Source organism: Sapajus apella, unplaced genomic scaffold (assembly GCF_009761245.1).
Source record: "Sapajus apella isolate SASKATOON/1434 unplaced genomic scaffold, GSC_monkey_1.0 scaffold4, whole genome shotgun sequence".
Classification (NCBI taxonomy): Eukaryota; Metazoa; Chordata; class Mammalia; order Primates; family Cebidae; genus Sapajus; species Sapajus apella.
The window spans coordinates 31,194,142-31,218,274 of NW_022436944.1; the positions used below are offsets into that span (position 1 = coordinate 31,194,142).

The 24,133-nt window shown below is 44.4% G+C and overlaps 1 protein-coding gene across 1 annotated transcript in view; it reads right to left on the bottom strand.

The window, feature by feature from the left end:
* Window positions 1–24,133, bottom strand: part of EPHB1 (EPH receptor B1) — a 436,638-nt gene that overhangs the window by 2,121 nt on the left and 410,384 nt on the right. The window contains exons 13-15 of the mRNA XM_032265843.1: window positions 10,709–10,858; window positions 3,753–3,946; window positions 2,780–2,935 (exon numbers count right to left, since the gene is read on the bottom strand). Coding sequence (XP_032121734.1) covers window positions 2,780–2,935; window positions 3,753–3,946; window positions 10,709–10,858 — 500 coding nt within the window. The remainder of the gene's footprint in view (window positions 1–2,779; window positions 2,936–3,752; window positions 3,947–10,708; window positions 10,859–24,133) is intronic.

Consider the following 24,133-nt stretch of genomic DNA (forward strand, 5'->3'; position numbering starts at 1 on the left):
CTGAGCTAGACCCACACAGTCTTCCTCAGTTAATAATAATACATAACACTGCTTGGGAACATCCCCCGTGCCATGCACTACCTCATTTAAACCTCTGTGAAAGCATTGCATAAAAATAGAGAAACCACTATAAACTCAATGATGATAAAAATTTAACAGTAAGCATTTCTTGCATGCATGCTATGAGTAGATAATGGATCAAGTGCTTTGCATGTGCCATTCCATTAACCTCCCATCACAAACTAATGAGATGGGCATTATTATTTATAATGATTTATAAATTATTTATAAACAAGGCAAAGAGGGCTCAGGGAAGTTAAACAATGTGCTCAAGGTCACACAATAGGTAAGCAGTGGTGGAGCTGCTATTCAAATATAAGACGACTTGGTTCTCAGCACTCCTGCAGATATGCTAGCAGAATTCTTCTAAGGTCCTGACTGTATTTCCTCTAAAGCCCCTCAAACCCAGCACAACTGATCGGACCCTGATGAACCCTTGCTGGATCTCTGTTCACAATGCCTTGGCTCTCCCGCCCCATGCCCCTTTTGGCTGGTCGTCAGTCTCCCACGGGATGCTGCTGATTGAGATACTCAAAGTGCCCATGTCTTTTTGGCAAATACTTTAGGGAAGCATGCTTGAATTTTGAATTCACAAATTGTCCCACAATCTATTTTATTAAGTTGCTCACTTACTTTTCCCATCTTTTACCTCTCAAGAAACAAATTGAATTGCTCTAATACTGTGTAGACATGTTTTACGTTGAATGAAATCCCTTAATTTACAGTTTTACGTTCCTTTTGGTCTTCCCCTTATCTTTTTCAGGTGATTATTTCCAGACTGAGATAATTCTTTTAGATCCTGGGGTATTACAGGACAATAGCCCCATATGCAGGCAGATCACAGTGGAAAAATGGAAAACTGTCATCATAAACACCCATTTCTATCCCTGAACCCAGTGTCTCTGATTAGGGGCATCCATTTTCACTCTAAAAGATGGGGAAGCTGGTTTTCCACTGTTAAGTGCTTCTTTTATATTTATTTTTGCTGTCTATTTGACAATTATTCTTAATGGCAGGAACTATCTTTTCTTTGGCATCACCAGGAAATGAATCTAGTTTTTTAAGAAATGTATTCTGATGTTCAGTGAATCCAAAGCTAGACACACAAATCATCTCCCTGAAGAAAGTGGTGGCTCCATCATTTCTGAAAAAAAAAAAGACCTCAGAGACGTGGAGCTGGACTCCAGAAAGACTGACAGGAAATCGTCAGTGTCAGGAAGCTGTCCCTGGGGGCTCAGCTACTGGGGTGGATCACCAACGCCCTTTCCTGGAACTCAGCAACTGGTTTACCCCAGTTGCAAGGAGGGAGTCCCAACACCTTACACTGTGCCCGTTGTATAATTGGTGATCAATATGTGTTTGCAAACTGATGGATGAATGGATCTTCTACCATGAGAAATGTGTATTAGAGGCTGCCAGATCCTAAAATATGTGCTATCAGTACACATTGTAGCTTATGGAGCCCATGAAGTCCCCCCTGGGGTGTGTGTGTGTGTGTGTGTGTGTGTGTGTGTGTGTTAAATTTCCTAGGTTAGGATTATCTGAGCTTCTGTGAGTACAGAAGGTGAAATCTGACTCTTGCCAACGTTAATCCAGTGGTTCCCAAACTTGCTGCACATTAGAATCACCTGAGGAGCTTTAAAAAACCCTGATGCTCAGATCTCACCACAACTAATCAGAAGGTATGGGAGTGAGAACCAAGCATCAATATTTTTTAAAGGCCCTCAGGTGATTCCAGTGTGCAAGAAAGCCTGGGAACCACTAAGGCCCTGGGGTGGACAGGGAGCACAACATTGAATTGGCAGCCAGAAAAGCAGGCTTGTGTCCCAGCTTTGCCACTTGTGAGCATCAATGTCACGTAATTTCAGAATCTGCTGAATGGAAGGGGTGGAACTAGATAAATATTTCCCAGACTACAGTTCTATAAAACCCTGCCCCTCAAAAATATGGTTCTATGGCATTTAATAATTTTAAATGGGTTCCTTTATTTCAGGATTTCTCATGGCCTTTATAATGCTAATATGAGCAGTGAATCTCCAAGAGGTTGATAAAGTGTGCAATATTTCCCAAATTTATTTGACTGTGGGACTTTTTTTCCAAGGAGAACCTATTAACATTTCCCACAACCGGTACTTCTCAGAACATTCTTGAGGGAAATGCTGGACCACATGGATTTTCAAGACACTCTGTGGCTCTCATCTTATTTGAATAATTTAATTTTGTGTATTCCTCCAAACTCCTGTGGGAGCTGCAGACTGGTAAATAATTGTGGGGGATGGAAATGCATGCTTATTGACAACTGCTATCTAAGTATAAGGACAAGCTCCCCACACATCTCAGACTATTGCTGAATCACTGCAATGCTTTTCCTGCTATGTTATTTAAAGTACTGGCTGGCTGTGTTCTTTCCATCTGGATGCTCTCTTTGATGAGATGAGTTTAAAAACTTAAATGGGGAAGAGACTCTGGGTGATTAGGCAAAGACATATGGCTCTGACTTTGAAGAACTCTCATTTGAGGCCAAGAGTGGATCTCTACCTCCCCACCCCACCCTTACATCCCCCTTCATCTTTCCAAGGTGCTCCCCCTCCAGGCCTGGTCTATACAGAGACAGAGCTCCAGGGATGAGGCCAGAAAAAGGACTCACATTATCTGCAATATCAGGGAAGGCGCAGTGACCCCTAATAGTGGTCTGGACAGAGAGAGTCTTATCACTTACTCTGATGTCATCTGGGTGACCAGCTGGAGGGAGGTGAAGCCAGCAGTGAGGAAGCTGTCCCTGTACTGGACCATTTTGATGGCACTGAGCCAGTCATCCACGGTGGTAAAGGCTGTGAAGTCTGGGATGGAGCGGTCGAGCAGGGGCTGGGAAGGCCTGGTGGGACAGAGAGGGGCAGGTGACCACATACTGTGGAGATGCATGGACAGCGCCCTAGTCTGGACTGAGGGCTGACTTCATGGAAGGCAGCATCCCTGATGGGATCAGGATTATCATGGAACCCTGGGCTGAACCTTTCTTCCTCATGGAATCCTAAATCGGTATGACTTCTACATCCAGGTGGCCAGTGTCCCTCTGGTTAACAGGTCAGTTAACCCAGACAGGTAGATTGACAGAGCATTCAGTCTGAAGGGAATGGAAGGCTCCCAACTCCTTTGTAAACCAAAATTTAGGAGCCTCACCATTCAAAGTTATGGCCATTTAAAAAATAGATATATTTTACCACAACCTCCCCAGATATATTGATAACATTTTTTTTCCTAGTTATCCTTAGCTATTTGAAAAGAAATGGAGCAATGAGACCCATTACTGACCTTCTCTGGCACATTTTCAAAGCAGACATCCAGGTATCCAAACCAGAAATCAGGGTGCTATCTTGACATCTCCCTCACCCTCAGCACCCATGTCCAGTCCTTCACCAAGTCATAAAGATTTCGTCTCTCAAATCCCCAAAACTCATTTACTTTTTTCCACAACCATTATCCTGATTTAAGACATGATTTTCTCTATCATGATCACTGCAGTGTTCTCATACCTGTCTCTCGTCATGCGTGCCTGCTCTCCTCAACATAAAGCCTACACTGTAACTAGATGCTCTTTTAAAATGCACACAGGATCATAGTCAAAGGCTGCTGGCTATGCCCCTGACCATGGAACCACCCACATCTAAGAATAACGGTTTCGCTGGACTCACACGGCGGTGATGGTTGCCACAGTCTTGAGACTTGCCGGGTTCCGGATCATCTTGTCTAGGGTGTTGACAATCTCCGCAAAGCGGGGCCGGCTGTTCCGGTCCTTCTGCCAACAGTCCAGCATGAGCTGGTGGAGAGCAGCTGGACAGTCCATGGGTGGGGGCAGCCGGTAGTCCTGCTCAATGGCATTGATGACCTGCAGTGACACACAGGGGACAGGAGTGATTGGGTGACTGCCACCAGCCAGTCACTCACAAATTATCCCTTTTATAGGGAGCTTCCCAGATCCATGCTGGTGCAGATGCCCTCGCTCTGTGCTCACACACATTCTACTCCAATGGATTTACTATGCACTCCCCCTAGGATTTGGGCTCCTAGAAACCAAGGGTCGCATCTTAGTACTCCTTTATGTCCCTAGCTCCTGGCACAGGCCTGACACACATGGACCTCTGTAAATATTTGTTGAAGAATGAGCCAATGAACAGCTTGAGCATCTCCTCTTTTTAAGAAGACATGAGGCCCAATTCTGCATTACTGGAAGCTGGTGGCACCAGGGGTGATAAAACAATGACACATGGGAAACCCAAGGAACCCACTTTTTATAAAGTGTGTCCTCAAAACTTGGGGTGGATTCATTCTTTCATCTGGAAGGAAAGAGAAAGGGAGGAAAGGGATTAGCACGGATGGAGCACTTTCTCCATGCTAGAGACCCTCAAGATGCCTCATCTGCATCATTTGCCATAGTCCTCATGAGGCAGCAACATGAATGGGCTTGGTTAAACAAATTGGTTCAAATCAATGACAATAGTCAAAATAACAAGGTGGTCCAAAATGAATACTGTCAATCAGATTTTGGTAATTTTCACAAACACCAGAGAATAATTTTGTAAAGATTTTAGGAACATTAAGTACCTTGTCTGTTTTTCAGATCTTTGTGTTTTTTCATCCACTACGTCTTAACTTCAAAAGCATTTAAATCAATCATGCCTGCTCTGTGCTTTTTACATTAGAAAAACTAATTGTAAGTGACCCAAGCACTAAACATATGAATTTAGTATGGTACGCCCATAATGCAACAGAAGGCCTAAAATACAATTCAGGTCTTAAAGTGAGACTACAAAAATCTATCTATTGAAATGGAAATATGCTCAGACTGTAATAGGCAAAACAGCTGGCGGCAAAACTTCAGGTATAGTATAATCTTGCTTTTGTAAAAAACAAAATAAAAACCAACTATTATACCCATGCATAGAAAGGACCTTGGAAGGATATGCAGCATGGAGTTAACAGCAGTTGACTCTGGATAGGCAGAAACCTGAATGCTTTTTATGGTTTTCTTTTTGCTTATTTGAAACTTTTTATTTTCTATAATAATCCTGCATTGATTTTATATTAAAATAAACAGTTAAAGCATCTTTAACAACAAGGGAAATAATTTGCAGTTCAGGGTTTTTTTGGTGTTTTTGCTTCTACTTGAAAAAAAATCGGATTTATTTCAACTGATCTCTTTTTTTTTTTTTTTTTTTTTTTTTTTTTTTTTTTTTTACTTTGTAAATCAGTCAAAAAGTGAGTATTTTCACTTAGTTTAGTTTTTACAATTTCTATGCATAGTATGTAGGACATGAGATGGGCATGAAATAACATGATCGCCCGAAGTCATTAGAGATAATCAAGGTGTATCAGTTCTTCCATTCAAAGGGTGAAAAACAAGCGTACAAACCATACCAATTTTATCACTGTATTAAAAAAATCCAGTGACTGGGAATACTCACTTTTGAACAATGTGTTACACAGACAATTTTTTTCCTCCTCTAAACTGTTGTCAATCAAATTCCCCTGCTATCCTCTGAGGACATTTAAACCCCATTTCCCCGTGAGAAAATGGAGGCACTGGAGCAGTGAAGTAACTTGCCCAGGGCCATGCAGCTAGCAAAAGACAGGGCTGGGAATAAATCACAGCGGTGCCTGGTTTTAAGTTTTGAATACTTCAAAAGCTGCATTTCCTAGGCCTCTGTTGGGCTGCCATTGTAATCTCAGCCTGGAGAACAGCCCCTGGAGGTGTTTGATGTCTTCTTGGCATGAAACAAGGGTATGGAGCTAAACTAAGTAATCTATGAGAATGAGCAGCTGGGCATCATTCCCATCAACCTGGCTCACACACCCCGCACCCTTACCCAGCTCCTTCTAAGTAACTAGATTGAGGGTCCTGGTCACAGAATCTCCAAGTGGGGTTACCCGTTGAATGGCCCCTGGAACTCCTTCTGGGTTGCATAAGGGCAAGTTAGGTAGGGCCAGCAGGAGGAGCTGGCATCCAAATTCAACCTCACACAGTGCTAGGGGTCCTCAAAGTCTTCCAGTGAAGGGCAGCTAATGTTCCTGGTGGTCCCCTAAGCTAATGGCATCTTTGCCCAGATCATTAGATGGCAGAGCCCCAGGTGCTAATTTTCCTCACTGGCAAGACAGCTCTACTACCTGTCCTGGAACAAGAAAGAGCACTGGAGTCAGGGCCTTTCTGCAAGAGCACAGCTCCATGGTGTGACCAGCTGACCCAACCTCTTTTGGCAAGGGATCAAGAGAATGGGGTTTATGCACATGCTGAGTCTTCTGCCTGTGAGCTCTAGGCTGAATGGAACTCAATTCTGTTTCCCTTGTTGTGTCCACTGCATGGCATCTCATTGCCTTTTTTTTTTTTTTTTGAAGACTGTTCTGGTATTTGCTTTTGTATTTCCTCTTTGTCAGTGTGTTTACTTTCTTCTTAAGGGGAAATCAAAAAGCCACTGATTTCTCCTTTCTGGGCAGGGCAGCTAGGAGCACAGGTCCATGTGGCTGTGGTGGTGGTAGTACTGCATAGTGCATAGACCTTGGAAACACGGTTCAAATCCAAGTTCCATTTCTTATTAGCTATAGAACCTGGGGAGAGTCACCTGACTTCCTGAAACTTCACAGATGAGACTGTTAGAAAGATTAAATGACACCAAAGTGATGCATGTTGAGCACAGCACAGATGAGTAGTAGGAAGAACCCACATCACACAGAAGGTGTCATTACGGCTGTGTCTATTATAGTAGATGTCTTCCCGGCAAAGAGGGGAGCTACTACTGCTTGGTTTGGAGGTCCAGGAAGATAGCGTTTGAAAAGCAACAAGCACGTTTCTCACTTTCCAGGGCAGAGCATAGCCGTGGGAACCCCTTCCCATGTTTGTGTTTAGAAAACGGGACTTTACTCCATTTGTTACTTCTTGTAGGTAATTTTGTTGTTATTACTTGAGCTGATAATCTGGGAGCATTAATGCTTCTTGCATATAGGGAAAAAAGTGTCCTTTACCCTTCAGCCCAAAGAAAAAAATACTGATGTTATTCATTGGTATATGGGTAGAATTTATCCACTCAAATCTTTGATTGAAATACTATGCCTCTAGAGATTTTTATTCTCTTCTTTAGGATCTGCGTGTTTTCTAAATTTCTGAGCACATGAAATTTATAGTCAAACATCATTATATCAAAAAATAAGTTCAATATTCTAATGGGACTTTGAGATCATTCACTGTCACACTTGCCTTGCTAGCAGGTATGGGGAACAGGGAGGAGGAGTGGAGAAACACCTTCATTCTGGCCATCTGATGATGGCTCTAAATGCCAGGGACCAGGTTTGAACTGTATGAAAAGATATGGCCTAAGGTTCGAGACACAGGGTGTCCTACTAAATAGAGTTGAAAACTAAAGTGAATTCTGAGCCCCTTTCATTGGTCCATAAGAAGATGAGACAAATGGCTACTGAGAAGACTGAAGATTAGAATGCAATCATATGGCATCTCCATAGAGAAGAAAGAGTAAAGGCGTGGGGGTAAGGAAGCCAGTCTAGGCAACTGTTATCCAGAGCTCACTGATGTCTCACTTTGAAAGGTCAGCAATAGCCTTTTTGGCCATTGTAAAGGCCAGCATAAGCAAATGTCCTGGGATCTAATTAAAGGGGCAGGGAGGAGGGGGTGAGGGGTTGCCTTTATTCACCTGTACTGAGAAATGGTAGGTGCGGGGGTGGGGGTGGGGTGGGGTGGTGGGGGGTGGGTTTGGTAGGGATCAGGTGCAGGTAGTCTCACCCCAGGTGCTCTCTGGATCTGGAGGGAGTGACTAGAACTCCTCTGGAAAATGGGTAGGGCCCTTCCCCTTGCCCTTGCCTTTTCAGGGGCTGCCCCCAGCTGCCTCCAGACATGTATTTCCCATTAGTGAGTCAGGCTGTGGGTAGTGCTCTACTCATCCTTGCACTGGGGAGAGGGAAGTGGAGGAGCTCAGAGCAGTGGAGAAACCAGGGCAGAGTGGGTTAAGTCACGCTCTGATGTTTCAATAAGACTGCAGCTCCTCTCCACAGACACTGCCACTCTCATTATCTCTGTCGATCAGATCCAAGCAGCAGAACTTCCAAGTTGCTCTCTCTGGCTGACAAACTCTCTGTACATGTTCAAAGACCTTCAGGGGCTCTGGAAGCCTAATTACCAGCACTCCGACTTGCCTCTGCAATTCTCTTCCTTAAAACCTTTCAATTGTCATCTGTAAAATCCTTTACCACCACCACCTTGGTGGTTTCTGATGAGTGAGGCTTCAGCCCAGCAGCTGGGAGCCCCTCCTGGCTCTCTCCCAGGCCAGGTTGTAAGAAGCTTTCTGAATGGGCATGAAGTCACCTCTCGCCTCCCACGGGGAGCAAAATTGCTCTTGAGACAATGCTTAGTGGCTTTATCTTGAATAAGCACAGCAAAATTAGAATAAACTGCTACTGTACAGATGTTCTCATTCCCTCTGAGACCCATCTCAAATGTCAAATATCCAGGAAGTCTTCCCTTACCTCCTCCACTCAAATGTTCTCAGAGTTTCATGTTTATGCCACTGGACAGTAAAACTCTCAAAAATAGGACCAGCAAGCACAGTGCTTAGTCACAACTAGCATACAATGACTGTGTATTAAATAATAATTTGGGAATTCTGGAAGTCTAAAATCAGAAATTTTACTTGTTTTCAGCATTGACAGAAAATATCTTGAATGTGCAATCTTGCTTGTCAGACAGTTTTGCAATTCATTCTGCATGTGCTGAATTGTTCTTAATAAGATTAAGGTCTTGGGCAGGATAAGATGGGTCTGATTTTTCTTTTGTCTTTTTTTTTTTTTTTTTTTTTTTGAGACACAGTCCTGCTCTGTCACCCAGGCTGGAGTGAAATGGTGCAAACCTGGCTCACTGCAACCTCCGCCCCCAAGGCTCAAGTGATTTTCGTGCTTCAGCCTCCCGAGTAGCTGGGATTACAGGCGTGCGCCACCATGCCTGGCTAATTTTTGTATTTTTATCAGAGGCAAGGTTTCATCATATTGATCAGGCTGGTCTCAAACTCCTGGCCTCAAGCAATCCACCCGCCTTGGCCTCCCAAGATGCTGGGACTACAAGCGTGAGCCACCATGTCCTGCTGGGTCTGATTTTTCTAGCTAACATGTTAGATTCATCTAGCAGCTGGCATAGACAGAACCAGGGTGCAGCTGATTTCGTGAAAGCAGCCTTTGTACTAACTCCACCACTTACTGATTTGACACGCTCCAGGAGCGGAGGCAAGCTGTTGCTAATCACACATAATACAGGACCTAGACACTACCCATGGTTGGCTTTGGGACCTGGTTAAGGGATGCAGCCATTTCACCCAATCCAGGCTGCAGTCACTCTGCCCATGGCAACAGGGAGTGCTTCATAGAAGTACCCCAGCTCCTCTTTCCACAGTCTCTCTGGGAAATTGCCACCTTTCTCAATCTTCTGAGCAGCTGCCATGACACTAAACCTCTGGCAGGACAGGAAGCTTGCTGATTCCACAGCTTACAAGTTCCTCCATGTCCACCCTAGCACAGAGTGGGTTATAGTGTGGTTGGCTGCCCAGTGGACTCAGATCTGAACTGGCGACCATTCTTCCTCTTTTAACTGTAAGTTGAGAAGGATAAAAACTGCCCCCTTCACAAAGTGATGGGAAGAGCTAGCAGAGAACACAGGTATGCAGCTTTGCAAATTGTAATCCCCTCAGCTCCAAGGAGAGGGTATGTATTCAAAATACAAAAGAGGCCTCATTCCTGGACATCAGCTAAGGGTGAGAGGCAGTGTTGAAATTCAGGCAGGACTTTCCATTGGAAACTTATCAAAGCAAATCATCCTAAAAAGGCTTCCTCATCTTTTAGTAAGTATGGAGCAAAGGTTCTCATGTGAAACATCCCCAAAGGCCTCTACCTGAAGCATCTTAGATGACCCTTCTCTTCCTTTCACACCCTTTTCCCTTGAGGGCATCCTGGGGGAGTGTTGACCTTCCTGCAGACAGGGTCCCTCTCCTGTGGCCCATCTAAAGCCAACCGGCTTTGGAAAGCTCTCCATCTCTTCCTTCACCAATAACGTGATATGGGATCATAGAAGAGTTTTCAGGTAAGAAGGGCTCTTTACAATTCCTCTCTTTAAAGCTAAGAGGTGCAAGTCCTACACAGAAACTGCAACTGGCTCAGTAGAGCACAGCCATCAGAGGCAGAGCAGGATGGGAACCCAGGCCCTGGCCCTCAGTCCAATGCCTCCTTCCCCTCTGTCATGCATGGGAAAGGAAAACACAGAACCTGAATGCTTAGAAGTAGGGTAGACTTTACTGCTTAATTTGGGGCTGATCTATTCATGGTCCTTAGCCATTTGGAAAGAGCCCGTTATCTCTTGGGTTGGGGTCTGTGGCCTGGGCACCTCTACAGGCTTTGTTAAAGTCATAGGGACTTTCACACCTCCATGCTGGGATCTTTGATTAGTTACAACATCCAGGTTAAGGGTGTCCCTATATCCCCTACCCTGAACACTGCAGGTTCAGATTATGAGGCTGTGAGCTGAAAACAGAAGGAATTGGTATGCTACTGCCTTTGGGATCCCTTTGATGGGGGTTTGTGGCAATCAAGTGCTGCTGACACTCACATCTTGGTTGGACATATCCCAATAGGGTCTCTCTCCAAATGACATGACTTCCCACATGACGATCCCATAACTCCAAACGTCGCTGGCTGAAGTGAACTTGCGGTAGGCAATGGCCTCTGGAGCTGTCCATCTCACGGGGATCTTCCCTCCCTGAAAGAAGGAGAAAGCATGGTCAGCCCAACCATCAGGTTTCTAGTTGAAGGCAGGCAATAAAAATCTTGGCATGCACGTTCTTCCAGACCTTCACTCCCATATCTTGTGAATTAGGACAGACAGGCTATTCTTGCCTCATGCACAAGCTATGTTGCTGTGCCTACTTAGAGAAGCTCAAGGTGACCAGTATGCCTGTGCTGGCCTCTAGCCTTATGTGGACACACCACATGTGCCCTGGTACACTATATACTGATTCCAGTGTTCCTGCAGGGGAGGTGGGTGGGAGGAGAGAGTGTAACTGTCATGAACTCACTGGAACTACCCGAGATTGTTTACATGAGATACAAGTTACGGTTGTCTTTGTTTACTGGCAATGTAAAAGCTAACACATTTGAATTAGAAGAAATCGCAGTGATACAAAAGGAAAGAGTGATGAAGCATGCCTCCTGGAGGGCCCTGCCACTACAAGGTCATACTGTGCGGCCCTCTGCCCCATTTTCGTTGCATTCGACCCCTGGGGAGCAGGTTATCTGCACCAGTAGCATGCAGATAGCTCCAGGCTTCACAGACGTTTAATGGTCCCAGTGCTGTGGTCTTTCTACATGCTGGCTGTCCTGTCAGCCCTTCTTTGGAGGTCAAGATCCAAGAGGCTGGAGACGCCCTTTTCTATAGGGCCACTTTTAGGCTTGTTTCTCCTTCTTGCCTCCAATCCCACACTGGAAGTTTCTAAATTGGCTCTCTGCTTGGCCCTCAGCTTGCCCGCCAGACCTTAGCCTGTTTTGTTTACCTAAGGGATTCACAGCTATCCATTTGTTCATTCATCTCATCAGCAAACAGGAAATAAGCACCACTTTGTGCCAGGCCCTGCTGAGAAGCTGGGGTCCCAGAAACAAGCGTGTCCCTGCCCTCAAGCTGAACAGGACAGTGGGGAGGCAGAAAAGAAAACAGAAACTTAAAATATATTGTTAAAAACATTGAAAAGTGAGGAAGGTGAATATGAGAGTGGGTACAAAGTGTTCTGAAAACCAGAGGAGACTCCCTAACACAGGGGAGGGTCAGGGAAGGCAGACAGGAGCTGTTAGAGAGGCAGTTTCTGGTGTGCTGAAGAACTCCTGGAGCCTTTGGCTGGGTTTGGATACCAGCACTGCTCTCTTCTACCTGTATGATGGGGGTAAGTAACCTACCTCTCCGTGCCTCAGTTTCTCATCAGCACGTACACAGCCCAGTGTTAACTATTATTTTCACTATACTGAGCCCTAGAGAACAAGTTGAAAGTAACCAGGCAAAGTGCCTGGAGGAGGGAAGTCCGGGCAGAGAGCAGCCTGTGCAAAGGCCTGGGGTAAGAGAGAGGCTGGGAAGTGCACGCAATCCACAGCGGCTGAAGCACGGAGTTCCTAAGGGGGAAGCAACGGGAGGTGAGCGTGGAGCAGACAGCTGGCACGGCCTATGCTGTCCAGCATCAGTGCCCATTACAGGTGTTAAAGGGGGTGCTCGCCAAGGCTGCCCTCCAAAACTCATCACTCCCTATAGCAAATAGGACCCCCCTTTTCAGTTCTTCATGCCAAATGCAAGGATTTCACCCCATCGTGCTTTTCCTCATGCCTGGGCTCTGTCTCACTCCGTAATACACGGAACATAAGGCCGTCGGCTGCGGCAGTAACAGCACAGAGCAGGGACGGCAGCTCCCTCGCTCCCCTCCTCATTTGCCTCATGTCTCCACTGAAAGAGGATATTTTTATGCTGCCCATTCTTACAATCTGCTCAAGTCACCCAAGATACATGGTTGACGTTAGCAAAAATACTGTAAAAATGTAAAACTGGTTAACCCGAGCTAGGGAGAAAAAAAAAGGAGCAAACAGCAGTGTATTTTCATCTGGTTTCCTATCCAGGCCCTGGGAGAAATAAAGGCAACCAAGCTGCACCTCCCCAGGCACACATTCCACTTTCTGCAAAGAAGACAGTCCTGATTTCCCCTGAGGATGGTGGCAGGCTTTTGTGGCGGGGGAGATGTCCTCAGCACATATGCCAGCTACACGACAAATGCCTGGAGGGCATGCTGCTCAGACTGTGGCTGCAACAGGACTCCCTGTTCTCATCAACCCCCAGAACATGAATGAATTTATTGGTTCTATCTACATGGTACCCACAGCTAGGAAGACAGGTGGAGAATTCATCCAGGGAAGCAGAAGCTACTAAATACCTGGAGGTCAGTGTCTGATGGTGCAGAGACCCCAGGTTGTGTGTTGCATTAGGGGAGGTGCTGTTGTCACACCTCGAGATGGCCTGGGCTCCCCCAGAAAAGACGGGCTTTGGTTCTCTCAAAATACCTGGGTTAAGTGAGGTAGGAGAGTGTAGGAGTTTAATTAGTATACTCCTGTGTGCGTGCGTGCATGTGTGTGTGTGTGTGTGTGTGTGTGAGAAAGAGAGAGAGAGAGAGAGAACGAGATTCTGTGTGAGAATGTATCAATCTGTGTGTAGGAGTGGGAGACAGAGAAAACTTGGCAGTGTAGGTCTGTGAGAAAAATAGAGTTAGGGCTTATCTTTTGTGTGTGTTTGTGTCAGAAAGGGGAGGGGAGATGACAGTGTGGCTCTTCCGAATTTCAAAGAGGTGATTTGGGAGTCTCAGAGTGTCCTCCTCTGCCAAGTCTGGAGCAAACCCCAGGGGCTGTCAGTGACAGCTGTGGAGCCACTCCCTCTTGCCTGGAAAGTGGAAGTGCCTGGCCCATGGCAAGGAGCCTCCAGCCCTCCTGCAACCTTGCACTGCTGGGCCTCACTGAACACTGAGCTTGGCCTGTCACTGCCGCCCCCTCCATCCCAGCAGGTGGCCAAGCCTTCGAGAAGAGCCCCTGGACAGGCAGGTGGCAGCTTGTCATGGCAGGCTCCCTGCTCAGCTGAAGAGAAGGGGGACACTGACCTGGGAGGCAGAACAAAAGGCAATGCAAAGTAAGGGGAGCACAAAAGTGGGCACTTTTTTCCCAGGAATTTCAAGCCTTCCCTCCATCTTTCCAAGCATCATTGTCAGTGTTGCCTTCTGGTGCTCAGAGGTAATCATGGTGATGATGAATGATATCATCAATATCAATAATTGACATAATTAATATTATCAAGTGATAATTATAAGTTGTCTTTAATTATGTGAAAGGAAATCTATTAATTTAGAGGACGGTGACCAGCCCTGTGGAGGGAAGCAGAAGAAAAGGAAGTGGGACCGTGCTGCAGCAGGCAGGGTTCTGCCAGCCAGGTGTCTGCTGCTACTGCATGAGGAGGCTGGACCAGATGCCAGGACCAGCACAGCTGTGTGACTGTGAAGTCCTCTAAGAGACCCCGGCTACCCAGTGCAGGCACGGGGAAGGGGCATAGAGGAGTGCTTGCCCTATTTGGTGGTGGGGAACATCAGGGGAAAATTCTCAGGGCAGTGAAGAACGCATGGTGCTCACTGGAAAGGAATCTGCATTCATATGGGCACAGAAGTGCTGACACTGGGCTTGGGGAGAGCACTGTCCCTGGCACGGGTTTCTGCAGGTACCAGATGGCTTGCTTCCCCCGAAGGAAGCTAAGGGCATGGATCTGCTTTTTGCAGGGACCGGGTTTCCCTAGAGCTGCCGCAGGGGTCGATGTTAGAACATGGAGGAGGGAGAAGAGGAAAATAGGAAGAGGCAGCTCACTATCATCAGGGATCTGAGCTCCCTTCAAGACTTCATACACACCTTCCATACAGAGCTTTGCATTGAATGGTTGTGTTGCCACGAATTCTTCAAATGTCTGAAAACCACTGCTTCAGAGTAATTATGTCTTAACTCAGATTTAAGATAAACTTGAGATTTTGTGTGTGTGTGTGTGTGTGTGTGTGTAGGATTTGGTGAACTAAGAAAGATATCTGGCAGTGAATTAATCCTAACCCAGCCATTTTCAAGGTCATCTGCTGACCCACAACCACACCTGCCAGCAGGTGTGATGCCAACAGGTAGAAGCTCTTGGTATGAGGCACTTTAGTCCCTCTGTCTCAGACAGCCTGCAGCAAGCATCTACGTAGCACCCATTCTGTGTTTAGTACCCTGCTGGGGACTTGGTAATTATGAGCCTCAGCCCTACTCTCAATGGGCAATGGATGTCCCTAACACCATCCAGCCAGCACACTGTCTTGCCACAGTGAGATTACATAAGCACAACACACAGCTTTGGTTCTAGAGCCCACCCAAGTATGAAGTTTTCCAGGCCAAGGTACAGGCATATGACCAATTCCTTCTGCTAATTACTTATTGTGGAGAAGCCCAGAGGGCAGTACTTGTGTGTGTCTGGGCATTGCTACAGCACTTTTCTCGACCATCTTGTGTGAGACAAAGTCTCAATGGGATTATGGCAGAAATCCAGCTACTCATGAATATTGAGTATTGTGTTCATGGACTTGTTCAACAAACATTTCAGTTGTGCAGCATGAGAGAATCCCCTTAAAGTCTGGAAGTGACAGGTTCATGGCTGAGTGTATCATGCAATGGGTCTGAGTTTCATAATGCCTGCTATTCCAAAAGGCTTATAATATATAAAATATATTGAGGTTGTTGTGACAATCCAACATAATATTTAAATCATACAATATATTCTTATTATCATTAAACAATAAATTATTGAATTATATCCCCACAAAAGGCATGTTAAAGCCCTAACCTGTGATACCTGTGAATATGATCTTATTTGGAAATGGGGTATTTGCAAATATAATCAAATCAAGTTAAGATGAAATCATACTGGATTCAGACGAGCTCTAAATTTCATGCCGGCATCCTTATAAGAAGGCCAAATGAAAATACAGCAACACACTGGGGAGAACACTATGTGAAGATGGAGGTAGAGATGGGCTGGTGCATCTACAAGACACGTTACATCAAGGATTTGATGGCAACTAAGAGAGGGGGATAGTATAGATCCTTCCTAGAGCCTTCCAAGGGAGAATGGCCCTGCAAACACCTTGATCTCAGACTTCTAGCCTCCAGAACTGTGACAGAATAAATTTCTGTTTAAAGCTCTTCAATTTCTGATACTTAGTTATAGAAGCCATGAGAGACTAATACATTCAGTATACACAATTTTATCAGATACTAGTTTAAAAATACCATTGTTAAGTTCCTAGATGGCAGAACCATCATGGACTACTATTAGGGGGCAGGGGGATTCGGGAGTGAGGGGTACCTCCAACACTTTTTATCAAAGCCCCTCAGTTAGCCACAGGACACCCTCTAATATTTCATCAGTGCCATTGATCAGAACTTGGCCACAGTTCATACCTTGAAGCACTGCCCTTTGTCATCATGCCTGAGGGAGAATTCTATCCTCACTCTACCATCAAGGTCCCCAGACTCACGTGGCCACTCCAGGCATAGGTAAATGCACAACACTGGCTGAAGGCAAGGCCAATACACCTTTCCTTTGATGACTCAGAAGGCCTAGCCCAGTGGTTCTCAAGCTTGGTTACCTAGTGGAATCACCTGGGGGAAGTTTGTTTGTTTGCTTGTTTTTAATGCCTTGAGTATTCTAATTTATTAGAATTTCTCAGAGTCGTGCCCAAGCATTGGTAGGTTTTAACATGTTTCAGGTGATCTGAATGTTGGACCATTAGTCACAGCTACTGGCTGGAGCAGTGGTTCTAAAATTCGAATGTGTATCAGAACCTACTGGAGGGCTCATAAAACTGGTTCTAACCCAGACTTTTAAATTTACTAGTTCTGGGATAGGGCCTGAGAATTTGTATTTCTAACAAATTCCCAGTGTGGTTCTTACACTTTGAGAGCTGTTGACATAGATCAGTCCGACATAAGTCATGGATTGCTTTAGGATTTATCTTAAATACAAACTCTGATAATTGTTAGTGCCTTGGTTAAGAAGGATTCTGAGGCTTCATGACTGGGCTCAACAGGGGGTTATGACTAATGACTACATGTAAGAATCACTTGAAGCACATTCAAATCATCAGTGCTCAGGAACCATTCCCAGAGACTCTAAATTAGAATACTCAAGGCATTAATAAAAAAGATAAAACTTTCCCCAGGTGACTCCAGTGGGCAACCACGCTTGAGAACCACTGGGCTAGGCCTGCTGGGTGTGGAGAGAAGAGGGGTATTGGTCTCGATGAGCAAAGTCTGTCTTGGGTGAGGAAGTGGGTAGCTGTTTGCATGGCAAGTGATATGGTTTGGCTGTGTTCCCATCCAAATCTCATCTTGAATTGTAGTTCCCATAATCCCCACTTGTTGTAGGAAGGACCCAGAAGGAGGTAATTTAATCATGGGGGTAGTTACCCTCATGCGTTCTCATGACAATGAATGAGTTCTCACAAGATCTGTTGGTTCTATAAGGGGCTTTTCCCCTCTTTTGCTCAGCACTTCTCCTTCCTGCCACCATGTGAAGAAGGCACATGTTTGCTTCCCCTTCTACCATGATTGTAAGTTTCCTGAGGCCTCCCGAGTCATGCTGAATAGTGAGTCAATTAAACCTCTTTCCTTTACAAATTACCTCGTCTTGGGTATGCCTTTATTAGCAGTGTGAGAACAGTCTAATATAGTAAATTGGTACCAGTAGAGTGGGGTGCTGCTATCAGGATACCCAAAAATGTGGAAGTGACTTTGGAACTTGGTAACAGGCAGAGGTTGGAACAGTTTAGAGGACTCAGAAGAAGACACGAAAATATGGGAAAGTTTGGAACTCCCTAGAGACTTGTTAAATGGCTTTGACCAAAATGCTGATAGTGATATAGACAATGAAGTACAGACTAAGGTGGTCTCAGATGGAGATGAGGAACTTGTTGGGAACTGGAACAAAGGTGGCTCTTCCTGTGCTTTAACAAAGAGACTAGCAGCTTTTTACCCCTGTCCTAGAGATCTGTGGAACTTTGAACTTGAGAGAGATAATATGGGGAATCTGGCAGAAATTTCTAAGCAGCAGATTTTGGAGCTTTAAGGTTTAATAACTGCCCATTGGATTTTGGACTTGCATGGGGCCTAAAGCCCCTTTGTTTGGCCCATTTCTCTCCTTTGGAACAGGTGTATTTACCCAATGCCTGTACCCCCAATGAAACTAGGAAGTAACTGACTTGCTTTTGATTTTACAGGCTCATAGGTGGAAGGCACCTGCCTTGTCACAGATGAGACTTTGGACTTGGACTTTTGGGTTAATGCTGGAATGAGTTAAGATTTTGGGGGACTGTCAGAAGGGCATGATTGTGTTTTGAAATGTGGGGACATGAGATTTGGGAGAGGCCAGGGGTGGAACCATGGTTTGGCTATATCCTCACCTAAATCTCATCTTAAATCATAGTTCCTATGATGCCTATGTGTTGTAGTAGGGACCCAGTGGGAGGTAATTTAATCATGGAGGCAGTTATCCTCATGCTGTACTTGTGATAGTGAATGAGCTCTCACAAGATTTGATTATTTTATAAGGGTTTTCCCCCCTTTTGCTAGGTACTTCTTGCTGCTGCCACATGAAGAAGGACATGTTTGCTTCCCCTTCCGCCATGATTATAAGTTTCCTGAGGCCTTCCCAAGCCATGCTGAACTGAGTCAATTAAACCTCTTTTCTTTATAAATTACCCAGTCTTGAGTATGTCTTTATTAGCAGAATGAGAACAGACTAATAAAGCGAATATGTTTCAACACTGAACTAAGCCTCAAAAGATCTTAAAATGATGAAAAGGAAACAGAAGCAGCAAATTGGCTTCATTAATGTTTCTGTCAAGTATATCTGTGGTCCAAAGGAAATGGAAGGCAAACTGAGATTAAGTTTACATTGTAAGTCAAGAGTCACTCTGGAGTTGGCAGGTTGGAACTCTACCTTGAAGCAGTAACCCTCCTGACTGTGTGGTTGACCAACCTGGGTATAGTACCTGCCTGTGAGTGAGGGTCTGTGCAATCTATTGTAGACAAGTTCAGATACAGATGGGCCTGCCATCAGGGGGCATCCATGTGGCACGCCTCTGCTCCTGTTAAATAGTCACTGTCTACTGCCCTGCTATAAAGTGAGCTGCAAGTGTTTCTGTGTCAAAGTAAAAAGATATTTTAGAATGAATGTCTCAACTTAAAAGCACTCTGAAAGTACACTGACCCATTTTCCTCAACCTAATGAGTAAAGTGATATTTTTCCAGATAAGACTCATATCAGCTGGGAAGGAAAAGAAGTTTCTGCCTAAAAGGTTATCTTGCTCTGAGTGTCACCAGCTTCTAACAGCTAGTGGAAATGGCTTCTGGCTGCTGAATTGCAGCTGAGTCTATATAATAAAGAGGCTGTTCCCAGTTCCCCAGGATGCCAGAAATTTGCATGAGAACAGTCTCTCATCTTCTGAAGGAGTTCATCTGGCCTTGCTGCTTATTTCTTTCCAGAAGCCACAATCTTGATGGTGACACTGTAATTTATTACCATGCTAAGGAGTATGATGCAACATACACAGAATGAAAACTTGAGGTGGGAAGCAGGCTGCAGGAACAGGTGAGCTTTTGGAGAGGATGGTCTCATTTGTCATGCAAATAGCACACGTAACAGAGAAAAGGGCTGGAAGAAAAGACAACCCCAAAAGACACACAGCATTAGCTGCTGACAAAATTGTTTCTAAATAGAATGTTTTTCAAAGCTTTTCTTGAAGCATTAGCTGCTCCTACAAAATGAATGACACAATGTATTTTGTACTAGTAATAAAATATGTGATTTGAATAACTACAAATGGAAAGATTTACAGTCGGGTGGGGTCCTTGCTGCCTCTCCCCTGAGCTTTGTGAGCACTGAAACCCTTCTGTGCCATGCTGCGAAAGGTAATTGCAGCCCAAACATCATTTTCCAGCAGCTAAAGAAAGGCTTATTTGGACATAAATTAACTAAAAATATGCGGATTATAGTGTGTATTTCATGTGTGAAGAACAGAAAGGCCACTTGGTGACATTTCCCAACTGGAAATGTTCAACCAAACAGACATCATTTTTCTGTACTATACTGACTGGATGAACAGCTGTCTTCTACTATCCACACCCAAAACAGCTTTTGATGGCCAGGATATGGGCATTATTATTACTTTTTATGACACAGTGCTTCTTGAGTTTACAACTAAAAAGAAAGGATGAAGAGTCAAAGGCTAAATAATTAACTAGCTGTCTTGATTCATTTGACAAGCAAGCCCCCTCTTGGAGCCAGGCCAGGTATAATAAAGGGAAAAGAAACAACACCCCTTCTGCCCTGAGGAGGACACTGTCCAGGGAATCCCTCAGTGACAGTCAGGTCTTTAGTGGTGCAGCTCCCATGCTCACTGCCTCGGTATTCACGGTGGCAAAGACATGGAATCAATGTGGGTGCTCATCAATGGTGGATTGAATAAAGAAAACGTAGTACATATACACCATGGAATACTATGCAGCCGTTAAAAGAAATAATGAAATAATGTCCTTTGCAGTAACACAAATGGAGCTGGAAGCCAGAATCCTAAATGAATTACTGCAGGAGCAGAAAACCAAATACCACATGTTCTCACTTAAAAATGAAAGCTAAATATGGAGCACACATGGACATAAACATGGGAACAATAGACACTGCTGACTACTAGAGGTGAGAGGGAGGGAGGGAGGCGTGGGTTGAAAAACTACTTATTGGGTACTATGCTCACTACTTGTGTCCAATACACCCATGTAACAATCCGACACATGTACCTCGTGTATCTAAAGTAAAAGCAAAAATTATTTTAAAAATTTAAATTGTCACCCTAATTTAGATCTTGCTAATAAAAATAGAAAATAAGGGTGCAGGTGTGTTCCCTCCTTGTGGAATCCATGAAGCCTGGGTCCTGCTGTCAGTGTTCCTGAAGTGACTGCTCTGGAGAGACAGCTATTGAATTAATCCCAAAGGGCTTTAGCTTCTCGGTACATTTTGCTCTCCAAGACGGTGGGCTACTGATAATGTACAGAGAGAAGCCAGCATCTCATCATGGATGTAGTAAGCAGGGCTGCACCTGCCCTGCTGCTGAAACAAAAATGTCCTCCTCCAAGGCAGGTGGGGAGGGGACAATGAGCCTCCAGACCCTCTGGATAACAGGTTGGCATGGAGGACCATGGAACAGGGGACAGGAAGAGGAGAGGAGGCGGCTCAGAGGTCGCCCTGCTGTCTCCCCTTCTGTTCCCATGCCATGTCAGTGTTTCATCAATTACTTCTCTGACAATGGCAGAAACTGCACTTTTTCCTAGAGATTCTGTACACCCATGCCACACTGCTGCCCACCCTCAGCCCCAAGGTCATCCTAAGAGACCACAGCTTCCTCTTTGTCAGCCAGTCTGTTTGTCACGCCAGTGACCCCTGGGCCTTTCCCCACATCTCCATGGCTCCCATCCGTCAGTAGGCCATGATGCCATTCTACCTTTGGCCATGAGTCTCCCCAACAACCCTTGGTCACCCAAACTCTTCTCCCATTCTGTCCCTGCCCTTTGCATGGAGGTCACATGGGCTTCCTGCTGCTCGGAGGTAGGGCTGCACCTGCTATGGCAAGACAGCTGAGAAGGCCTCCTGACATCGAGTGGCTAGAGGTGGGGCTGCTGATTCTGGTGGATGCTCTGTCTCTGGAGAAGGCTGGGGTCTCAAATGGAGAATGGCTCCTGCTTAGCCATCTTGGAGACTTCCGTACAGCTCTGTGAGAGGGCTATGGGGTGTATTCTATTGTCCTTATCATGGCCTTCAATTATTTTTTCTCCTCTTCATGTGGGGTAAGCATCTAACAGACTGTCCATGGCAACCCATTTTAAAGGATACACTAGGTATATTCCTTCTTTTCATTGCACTGTGTGATGCCTTACCAGTGTCCACTGGCCATGTCCATCATCTCTTCCTGCCCCCGCCCTCCAACAGCTATTTAAAAATAATCAGTCACATTCAATAGCTTAAGCTCTCCTGGCCCCCTGAACTGCACTTCCTTCTTGGCATGACTTCTCCCTCAAACAATCCCAGCAGTTACAACTAAGTCACTTAACCACTCTGTCTTGCAGTCTCCACCTGCCAATAGGGATAATAATGCTTAATTATCTCAGAGGGGCATATGAGGAGCTGTTAGCTAATGCTGGCAGAGTGTGCCAGTGCCGAGGGAGCTGCTCCACCTGCCTCCCTGCGTGAGCCCTGTTCTCTGGGCTGTCTATTCTCCTTTGGTGGTAGTGAGGGATGGCAAGGGAGGGGCAGAGTCTGCCCCAAAGGCTGTACTAGGGACCAGCTCCTTCCTGTGTATCTTCTACACTGGGGATGTAAACTGGGTATCCTAAGCCTGTTTTTACAGGCCCTGGGAACTGGACAGGAGAGGAGGGTGGCCAGGGTTCCACAAATGGCAAAAAGTGGAGGGGGCTCTTAACCTCCCATTCCAGATCCCATGCTGCCTTTTCCTCATATTGGATGACAGGAGAAGGAAGGAAAATAAATGGAGAAGTGTGTCCTTGCATATGGAGGGCAGGTGGCATCTTTTATCTCCCAAAGGAAAAACAAAAGGATTGGCTTACATTTTACTTTCCCAGAACACAGAGTCTCTAACTGTCAGCCAAGGGTCCCACCCCACTCACACTGTCACCTGACTCACAGTGAGCTCTGAGATATAAAAGAGCATGTCAGCCTACTACATCTTTGATGGCTGAGAAACATTGGTTGAGAGATAAGAATATTAAGGTGCCTCAGAGTAAAATGGGGAAAATATCGATGTTTTGTTTTTTAAACAAAGCATGAATAAGCACAGTTACTTTGGGACTATGACGACACTCTGTGTGCAGAAGATGTGAAAATGGACAAATCTCGTAAGCTACAGCAAAAGTATAAATTGGCAAAAGGCTTTGGGGAATAAACAGCGACCAAAATTTAAAATATACAATTTCTTAACATTACTATGAAGGACAGATGAACATCACGTGACTCTAGAAGCAATAACCTAAGAAGGGCACATCGTCACTTATGCAACACATAAATAACCCAAATCTAAGCATGAAGGGACATCAGACAAACTCAAAATGAGGAAGATTCTATTACACAATATTTGAAAGGTATCCTTTAAGAAAAAAAAATTAAAAATATTGTGAACATTTTCCTGATTAAAAGATATGAATGTGATAACTAAATGCAATATCAGAAGCTACACTGGATCTTGTACTAGAGAAAAAAGGGCTAAAAAAGATACTCTTGGGGTCAATTAACAAAATTAGAATACAGATAGTAGACTAGATAAAGGCATTTTATCCATGTTAAATGATTAAGGTTGATAACTGTACTATAGTTATGTAAAAGAATATCCCTCCCTATTTTTAGGAAATATGGAAATACACACGGAAGTGTCTAAGAATAAAGAGCGATGATACATGTAATGTATCTTCCAAGAGTTCAGAAAAAATATTTTACAGAGAGAGAAAGAAAGAGAACAAATAATAAAGAAATGGGGTCAAATGATAATAGTAGGTAAAGAATGTGGGCAAAGGTTATATGGGTGTTGTCTGTATGACTCTTATCTGGGAACTTTAAGTTTGACATTATTTTTTAAAAAATCAATGTGCAAATTATTTGATCTAGAAATTTATCATCTTGAAATTTATGTTACAGAAATATCCATACAAGTGCACAGATATGTCTATATAAGAATTTTCACTGGCCTGTTGTTTGAAATAACACAACATCAGAAGCCACCTAGATGACCATTTAAAAAGAGCTTGTTTCCAGAGGCATGAAGTGAGGTGCTGAGGAGGAAAGGTCATATTCAGGACAGAGCATTAAGTAACAAAGCAAGCAGCCTATGAGTAGATCATTATGTATGGTATGAGACCAGTTTTTGAGACTAAAAATATATATACAAAAAATACGCACATGCATACACATACACAGTAAAGACGAGATGAAAGCCCACCAAGCTATGAATGATAGTAATTTCTGGGAATTGGAAAGGGGGAGTCACTTTCATTTTTTACTTTAAACACATTTTTATTTTTTAATGTTACGAAGCATTTTGTTTGTTTTTAAATAGCAGATTTTTTTAGATGGTTTTATTTTAGGGGTACATGTGTAAGATTCACTTTTTACTTTAAACACGTTTTTATTTTTTGATGTTTTGAAACATTTCGTTTGTTTTTAAATTTCAGATTTTACTTTAGAAATTTTATTTTAAGGGTACACGTGTAAGAGTATTACATGGATATATTGGACCCAAATAGTGAGCATAGTACCCAATAGTACCCAATAGTGGGTTTTTCAACCCATGGCCCCCGGTCCCCCAACTTCTAGTAGTCTGCAGTGTCTATC